Source organism: Zeugodacus cucurbitae, chromosome Y (assembly GCF_028554725.1).
Source record: "Zeugodacus cucurbitae isolate PBARC_wt_2022May chromosome Y, idZeuCucr1.2, whole genome shotgun sequence".
NCBI lineage: Eukaryota > Metazoa > Arthropoda > Insecta > Diptera > Tephritidae > Zeugodacus > Zeugodacus cucurbitae.
The window spans coordinates 9,373,524-9,383,357 of NC_071673.1; the positions used below are offsets into that span (position 1 = coordinate 9,373,524).

At 36.4% G+C, this 9,834-nt stretch overlaps 1 protein-coding gene across 6 annotated transcripts; it reads right to left on the minus strand.

Moving 5' to 3' along the window:
- Positions 1-1,464: 1,464 nt before the first annotated feature.
- On the minus strand, positions 1,465-5,854 carry LOC128923451 (uncharacterized). 6 transcript variants are annotated; one of them, XM_054235714.1, is made up of 5 exons: positions 5,516-5,744; positions 5,340-5,436; positions 5,221-5,275; positions 4,802-5,079; positions 1,465-4,686 (listed from the first exon to the last, which is right to left on the minus strand). In XM_054235714.1, the coding sequence occupies exon 5, from the start codon at positions 3,439-3,441 to the stop codon at positions 2,065-2,067; it is 1,377 nt and encodes a 458-aa protein (XP_054091689.1). In that variant the 5' UTR covers positions 3,442-4,686; positions 4,802-5,079; positions 5,221-5,275; positions 5,340-5,436; positions 5,516-5,744; the 3' UTR covers positions 1,465-2,064. The 6 variants fall into 6 exon arrangements, with proteins under 6 accessions (XP_054091689.1, XP_054091694.1, XP_054091690.1 ...); XM_054235719.1 differs by having other exon boundaries at positions 1,465-3,469; positions 4,009-5,079; XM_054235715.1 differs by having other exon boundaries at positions 1,465-5,079.
- Positions 5,855-9,834: the final 3,980 nt, after the last annotated feature.

A 9,834-nucleotide genomic window follows, 5' to 3' on the forward strand; every position in this document is an offset into this window, starting at 1 on the left:
TTATATTAACTCCACACACCTGGAGCGTTTGTCCTTGGGCTTTGTTGACGGTCATAGCAAAAGATAGCCGAACAGGAAATTGAAGACGTTGGTATTAATGGGATGCGCGGTATTAGTACAATTTCACCTTTTGCTTTGCCAGTGAGAATTGTAGCTTGAATTAAATTTGGCATCAATTTCTTCACTGAAAGTCTCGTCCCATTACAAAGTTTCGGTGCATTAAGATTTCGAAGAAGTATAATCGATGAACCAACTTTCAAATTCAAATTATGCGGTGGCATGCCTGGTGGTTCCAAAGAATTTAAAAATTCAACCGGATAATTGACTGCGTCTTCATCATTCATAGCAGTATCAATGGATTTATACGTTTCCGAATTACCTGGCAATTTTTCCTGGATGTGGAAATTGATTTCATTGACATTGACATTTTTTGGTGCTAAAATTGCATGTTCTCGTAACCAATCATGGTTCTTATAATTTTGAGCAATATTTGGAAAAACGCGATCAATGAGTTATTCTTTTGATGATACAATTATTGAAAAATTATTCGGTAACGTGATAAACCCATTTTGATCACTTGCCATTTTTCCATCGCCAATCTTCAGCAATTGCTTTGAAAACTCACGTGCTGAAGAATCATTTTGAAGACGCACACGCATATTGGTCGTCAACGAAAGCATTTGTACGTGTGCCCACAAAAATAAACTTTTCAAACATGCATTAATTTCATCAGCTGGTGTTGATCTCGGAATAACATGCAACGTTTGACGAAAATCAAAAGATAACAATATTCCACCAGTGTTGTCATTGACAGCTTGAATCACTGTGTCATATACATATTTTTGTTGATCATTTAATTGTGGAGTGTACGTTTGTACGAACGCACGCAATTCATTACGATCGAATTGCAGTTCGCGTTGCAATTCTCGTTCAAATAAATCATGCATTGGACGATTTGGTGGAGTCAATCCTAGTTGCCCTAATGCCTTATTTGCAATCGTAAGGCACAAATCTTCGATCATTACCAAGGCTTCATTATACATTTCCAATGTCAGCAGCAATGCAGGATCATTGGAACGATGTCGAAGTCGAATCAAAATGTCTTCAGCCATGAAATCTTTGTATTTATTCCACAATTCCCCTGGATTTGATGGAAAACATGTTGATATTATGATCGCAAATGATACGAAACATACGAAATGATACGAAACAAATGACATGAAACATACGAATTTGAATTGGTGGAGAAACAATTGATGCATCACGAAGCGTAGCATCCCAATGCGTATCATCTTCCAGCAAATGCAAGTATTGACATGCTTCACGGTATGTTGCGCACAATTGACCATTAACAGTTCGTAAATGTTGGAATGATTGAGGTCCATGTACAGTGGCGTGCACAAATGAGTACATAATTCATTTCTTTACTTTTTTGAACGATAAAATAAGTAATAACAAAGAAAATAAAACCAAATTTTTTTTCGTGTATTCGTTGTTCCATTCTAAATAATACAAAAAAAAATTTAAAACATAAAGCAACAAATTCAGAGAGAAAAAAAACCATAACAAAAATAACTCGCATGTACTCAATTTTGCACTTTTGTATGTAGTCAGCATAAAACCAGTTTATACCATTAGTTTTGAATTGTTTGCTATCGTCTTCGACCAGTAATGCAAATTTATGAGTAAAAACGTGTGATTAGTAATAAATAAAGTGTTATATCAAGTGTACCGCTATAATATTCTGTATTAAAAAAAAATGAAAAAGTTATCGCGTGATGTGGAGAATAATGTAGTTTCCTTAACAAATAATGGTGCTTCACCTGGGGAAATAGTCAAGGAGTTAAATATTAGTCAATCTGTGTTCATTCGCGTTCAAAAATGACGACATATTGCTCCCAAGGAGCAAACCAGAGGCCGCCGCAAACTGTTGACCGGCGCGGATGCACGTCTTATGATGGCAGAAATGAGGAAGAAGAAGACCATTACACCGAAAAATACTTTAGTTGCCAAAAATAAGCACGTTAGTAAATGGACAGCACGACGAGCGCTCCACAACATTGGCTATATTTCAGCCGTTAAAAAAAATAAACCTGCATTGTCCAAAAAGGACCAAAAGGCGCGAATGAAATTTGCAAGAGAGCGTAAAAATTGGACTATAAATGATTGGCAACGAGTTATTTGGTCAGATGAATCAAAATTTAATCTGTTCTGTTCGAAAAATACGACGTTGAAATTTTTTTGTTGTTTTACTACTCTTTGTTCGGCATTCGCAGCAGTGTAGTAAACACGTTGGCCGTTTTCAAGATGAACTGCCAAATGTACAACAACCGGATGTCTGTCATGAATTGGAAACAATAAAATACGCCATACAGCTTCATTCGTACTAATATAGCGCCCCATTTGGTACTGCAAAATTTCGTCATGATTATTCTCAGGAGCCACTCCAAAAACAGCCATATAGCTGCCCTTATTCACATACTTGCAAATATATTTGATTGATTTTACCGAATTGCAATATTCTACATTGATGTGAGCGTTGAACATTTTTGACAGCATCGGTGAGTACGGAACTATACACCGGTTATCGATTTCAACATCTTGATTTTTAATTTTAATTACAGTTGATTTACCGTTGTCTTCAGTTGATCGTCGACGATACTGTGGATATCCATCATCTCCTGTAATTGTTTCAGCAATCAATTGCTTTGGAAAACGTTTCGAACATATACCATCAATCATACAAAGTGAATTTCGATTAATATCACCACAGGGACCGTGAATCATTTTTTTCGTGACAACTTCGAATAATCCTTGGTCGATGGTTTGATCTGGAATTTCGGCCGATATGACGGTATCAATCATATTAGGGGTTATTTTGTTTACGCACCAAATCAAAATATGTGCGTGAGGTAAGTCTCTTTTTTGCCACTCTATGGTATACATAAAGCTCCGCACTTCTCCAAATACACGGAGGTTTACAATCAGATCCATTAATTTTTTCAATTTTTGTTGGAATACATGGGCAGTTATGTCATGCCGATCTTTTGGCACCTGACCATCAAGTAAACAATCAGACACATCGACCCACTTCGGGTTGCACGTAATTGTTATGAATAGATCCAGTCGTCCATAATTTCGTACATATGTCATCGCATCTTGCGTATATTCATGCATATGACGTGGGCTACCAACATATGACGATGGTAAAATTGTTAAACGGCCGATATCATTCACATTTACATCATTGATTATTGCGTCACGCAAATGTATGTATTCCTCTGATCTTAATCGGGCTTGATTGTATCGGATGAAATTTAATCGCTCACTTTCAATTTTGGCGTACATATCGACGATATATTGATGCGAAAGTTGATTGCATCGCAAAATAAAATTTGTTTCTTGAGGGCGAATCATCAATCGGTGCGAATAAAAATTCATCGCACTGACTTTTTTGTTGATTCTTGACCTGTATTGCAAAAATTAATTAGCGAATGAAAATGATTTATAAATCATATTTAGCACATTCGCGTAAATTGCGGGAATTCCCGTCATTCATGTTTCCTTCAATAAAACAATTGCGGGAATTCCCGCGCTATTTGAATAGGACTTTTCTACCGTCAAAAATGGTTCACTTCTTATCACTGCACATTTTTAGTGTTGGTAAAGTCGTGAACTACCATCCCTGACAGGCCAACCGCAATTCAAACAAATTTAATTTGGGGAATCCCCATTCAAAATTAACGTGCCAGTCATTTGTGCTTTGTTGAGGGGAAGTTTCAATAAAACGAAATGCGGGAAATCCCGACAAAAGTGCATAGGAAATTCATGTGGTAATGGCGAGAATTCCCTAATTTGTTCAGACTGTTTAAAAAAATTAACCTGTAGAAAAAAAGCGGGAATTCATGCTCTTCAATTTTGTATAGAAAAATTAAGTGATTATCTGGCAGCCACCCGCTAAATTCAAATGAACGCGAACGTGTTAAACAAAATAAAATGTATATGTACCAGTTGTTGGATTTATCATTGGTATGTTGATGTGATAGCCATCGTCCCCTCTCCAAAACAAAATGGGGTATTGCAATGCATCATAACAGCGATGGAGTTCTGAAATACGTTGTAAATTCTCATTTCTACGATACAAAACAATATCTCGTGACTGAAACTGTTCGCCAACTACAACAATGGCTACTTCATCAATCGTCGGTGGATTGAATCGTCTGGTGTGCTCCCCAATTGGTGTTTTATCGGCTTTTATTATGATTTTGTGGCCATCGGAGGGCATCCGTTCGAGTGCCACTTTAAACAATTTCACCAATTCATTGTGTTGATGAAAAAATGTTTGCAATTCATTCATGATTGATCTTCTCGTATTCGTCGAAATTGCATAGCGCTTATTTAATTCACGATTCTCACCATCAATGAAATATATTTGCAAAAATGTATGATCACCATCTGGTAATGGTAGCAAAGACCCAGCTCTATGGTATATTTGACCAATTCATTGTGTTGATGAAAAAATGTTTGCAATTCATTCATGATTGATCTTCTCGTATTCGTCGAAATTGCACAGCGCTTATTTAGTTCACGATTCTCACCATCAATGAAATATATTTGCAAAAATGTATGATCACCATGTGGTAATTGTAGCAAAGATCCAGCTCTATGGTATATTTGACCTTGAATCTGTAACGGTCGAGAAATATATATAGATGATAACGGATCTTAATTTCTAAAAACATCGAACACAGGGACACATTAAATTAAAAATGATATTGCTAATTCCACACGAAGAAATCACCTTAAACGTCGGCATAATTCCATCTTTTATAATATTTGTAGCTCCAAAAGATGTCATTTGAAAGCATGAATTGTATTTTTGAATATTTAAAAGGAAATGCTTTTTCGAATTATCCAAGTGAGTTCTCTGTCTGTGTCGTTGTGTTTCCATTTCATTTCGTCGAACACAATCTTCTTCACTTTGTGATCTTCGATTTAACGCTGTAGCATTTGATTGACGTGAACGTCTGCCAATGTTTGGTCGTCTTGAACGTGGCATTCTTTCAGTAGAGTGTATGACTAATTGAATGTAAAAGCAATACATTGAAAATTATTTCTAATTCATTTAATTCAAACTTCAATGTGTGTGCGTGGAAATATGAATTCACATTCACTCACACTGGACATAACCTCAATTGTACAAATAAAGAAAACACTCACCGGAAAATGAGATCAAATTAAAATTGTGAAAATTAAGTAACGCTTGGCAATTGAACTATATATATAAAAATGAAGCAATTAAAATACAATTAAAAAAGAAACACATGGTTAACACTCACCAAAAGTATGTTTGTTCAAAATGAGAGCAAGATATAAAAGAACTCAAAGCACATAAGAAAACTGTCAACTGAATTCCAATGACAGCAAATTAATATTCTGTTCGCAAAAAGAGTACGATGTAAAATTGATAAATCGTATTGAAAATACTTGATTTTGGTACAGTGTATTTACTCACAAAAAATGTCAAGCTCAGGAAAGGCTGCACCGATTCCAAACAAACTTCACACAAACCACCTCCATATAGGTAGGAACGAACTCTAAAATTTTTGTGTCAATCGATTCGGCGGTTCTTGAGTTATAAGATTACCAAGGAAATGTAACTTCTTTTTATATATATAGATTAGCACTGCGCAGGCACACAAAACCGAAACAGGCACTAATACAATACACATAATAAATTAAATACTAAAACTTACAATTTTTTGGTTTGCTGCTCTTGAAATATATGTTGATGTTGAAATGTTGCCGCTGACTATTGCTGGATGCTAATGTACTCTACAATGTTAATAAAATAATTAAATAAATATAAATCAAAATAACAATAAAATCATTCGACTTACCTTTATGTTTTATGAACGCAAATGACGAGCGTTTTTCAATAATTTTTTATTTCCCTTTATGGGATATTTTTTGGCACCAATGACAATTACGTTTTCTCTTTCACACTCATTTAATAAGAACAAGAAATGAGATAACTAGTTTTGTTCTGTTTGGGAAATTCGAAATGTATTAACCCTAGTATGATTAATTCGACTTTTGAGAAACATATTTCTAAGCATTTTAGAGGAATTATTTTTTCATCGCATTAGGGTTAAAAACCAAAACAAGCCAAACGTGTGCGTTGATGTTAGTAATTAAAGAAACATGAGGGGAAAGTGGTTAGGCCTGGCTGGCAGGGAAAATGCGTAAATATGTATGTAAAAACGCTAAAAAAGCTACCACAAATCACAAACTAATACACAAATACTCTGATGAATGTACTTACATCCAATGCTGAGGGCTCCCATACAAAAAACACCAATTCACACAAAATTCAAGACACAGAAAACGCACAGAAACGAAAACACCAAAAAACAGAAAAACAACAAACACAGAAAACACTGAGACTCTATGAGAGTCAGCACCCACGCTAACAATGTGGGTAAACCACGTAAGCCCCAAAAACACTACCTAACACACGCCTACACACAAAAACTACTGTGCTCGAAAACACCGGTGCTCAAAAACACCTGCGCTCAAAAACACCTATGCTCGAAAACACCTATGCTCGAAAACACCTGTGCTCAAAAAAAAAACAAACGAAAAACAAATTACGTCACACAAAAAAACACTTGCTCAAACAAATTTTCTCTTCACAAAAACAAATTCAAATTTCTAAAAATACACTCAACTATACGTACATAAACAAACACCTACCGCAATGTAAAAATTTTCAAAAGCCAGCTATGATACGCACACACAAAACTACAAATGAGAAAATAGACATACAATCATACATATATTCAAACACTTGCAGTAATGTAAAAATATACAAAGCCAACTACAGAAAAAGTATACACGTACTGACAAACTTTATTCATACACACAACCGAACATGTATTGAAAATTGCATATTTTTATGAAAATACACACATATATACACACACGTATAAATGAATATTCACCCTGCCAGCCAGAAGTGCCGCAAAAACTGGTTAAACCGAAACTTTTGAAACCCTCTAAACACGTCAAAAAAGTGGTGAGTTTTCCATAGGCTAGCATAGCTGGTGGTGTATTTTTTACCACTTTCCCCCCACACGTACGTATACATGTGATCATACGTCTCAGTTGCGCTCATTCAGCAGCGTCATATAAATTATACACATAAAAATATAGCTGAACTGCTCTAATATCCCTAATCGTCAGCTGATGCAGGGTTGCATTTTTTTATTCCTATATTTAAATTTTCTTAAAATTTCAAACCAAAATTTTTTTAATTTTAAAATTATTTAATTAATGTTTATTTATTTATTCATATATATTTACATTTAATTTCAATATACTTAAAGTACAAAATAGTATTTATAAAAAGTAAAATAAAATAAGATATCTGAAAATAGGTAAATAAAAGAAACAGATTATTAATATCTGAAAAAAATATTAGGGAAAAATATTATTAATACCTGAAAATTAATTAATTAAAGAAAAATAATAATAATATCTGAAAATAAAAAATAATTATATGATAAAAGGTTAATTAAATAAAAAATCTTATAATATCTGAAAAAGAGAAGGTTGATAATAGATGAAGAATATATTAATTAAATAAAAATAGTTAACATATTATAATAATAATTATAGTTTTTATAATTGTAATTTGGTGAATATGATAAAATCACGACGCAATCTGAAAAAAGAAATTACGAAATTAATAAAAAAGTATACAGCAAAAATATATTTCTTTACACTAGATTTCTTTTAATATTGTTTTTGCACTGCGCAGGCACACAAAACCGCTTATATATTCCTTTAATTTTTGCACTGCGCAGGCCGCATGAAACACATTTCTTTTTATACAATATTAGCACTGCGCAGTCACACAAAACCGAAACAGGCACTAATACAATACACATAATAAATTAAATACTAAATTTTTTGGTTTGCTGCTCTTGAAATATATGTTGATGTTGAAATGTTGCCGCTGACTATTGCTGGATGCTAATGTACTCTACAATGTTAATAAAATAATTAAATAAATATAAATCAAAATAACAATAAAATCATTCGACTTACCTTTATGTTTTATGAACGCAAATGACGCGCGTTTTTCAATAATTTTTTATTTCCCTTTATGGGATATTTTTTGGCACCAATGACAATTACGTTTTCTCTTTCACACTCATTTAATAAGAACAAGAAATGAGATAACTAGTTTTGTTCTGTTTGGGAAATTCGAAATGTATTAACCCTAGTATGATTAATTCGACTTTTGAGAAACATATTTCTAAGCATTTTAGAGGAATTATTTTTTCATCGCATTAGGGTTAAAAAACAAAACAACCCAAACGTGTGCGTTGGTGTTAGTAATTAAAGAAACATGAGGGGAAAGTGGTTAGGCCTGGCTGGCAGGGCAAATGCGTAAATATGTATGTAAAAACGCTAAAAAAACTACCACGAATCACAAACTAATACACAAATACTCTGATGAATGTACTTACATCCAATGCTGAGGGCTCCCATACAAAAAAAAAACCAATTCGCAAAAAATTCAAGACACAGAAAACGCACAGACACGAAAACACGTCTGAACACTCTGAAATTCTACAATCAGCATTAACCCCAGGGTCCGTAAAGACCCTTAAACCTCCAGGAAGACCCCGAACCACACCATTGGTGGCGTAAGGCTCCTGGAGTAAGGTAATGCCACGCCCCCCTCAATCATACAACCCCCCAACTCACACATAACGGCATACGACCCCTGACAATTAAGCTGAAAAATCCCTCCCATCAGTGTCTGGCAAGGGCGCGCTCAACAACGCCGCAGTATATCGGGCAGATAGCTGACATCATAAGATGCCCAGCTGGCCTACCCTTAAATGCACAGTTGCGACAATGGGGTGCATTGCCACAACCGGCAGCTCCATGTCCTTCTTGACCGCACCGCCTACAAACATCTGATTTGGCCCTACACTCAGCCACTCTATGGTCAAAACCCATACACCGGAAGCAGCCAGCAACTGGGCTATCCGGTCGAACCCTGAAGGAGAACCACTTTATGTAGCACCTTCCCGCCTCCAAGAGGGCGGACATTAATTTGTCCGACCCCTCAATGACAACGTTGGTGCTACCATCAGCGGCCACCTTCCAGGGCCGACTGACCATCCGCACATCTGACTTTCGTGCCTCAGGGAGGACATCAGCCCTCCCTCAAGGTTCAACCGAAAGAGCTCCTCCATGAAGTCATCATGGGAGATTTCGGTGTGAACCCCCTGAACCACAACCCGCGGACCCTACTTCCGGATTCGCCACCTTTTCCCTCTCTAAAACAGAGGGGGTGCGAATAACCACCCCACCACCCTTAATCGGCTTCACCTCGTGTACTCGCACTCCGAGGGAAGTTCCCACCTCCTTCACGACCTTCTTAATCACCTCCTTAGACTCAGCCGGAGCCAACTCAGCCGGAGCCAAACCCACTACCGACCTCTTCGTTTGGGGAATAGATCCCCCACAACCCCCCCCTGAGAGCGTCAACCTGACCGCGAAAATGAGCATTCTCGGTTACTACCGTCATCAGGAGTGCCTCATACCTCGAGGCAAGCTCCATCAGCCCCTTCGCAGTCGTAACCTCAAAGTTTTTGTCACCAAAAACAACTCCACTGAGCTCAGCTGTTACCGCCTTCATAGCAGCAACATAGCTGACAGCACCTCCGCCAACAAAAATATCCTCTTTCCCACCCTCCTTAACAGCGCTAACAGGACACTCCTTAGCAGAAGTTCCCTTCACAAGGTTCTTCC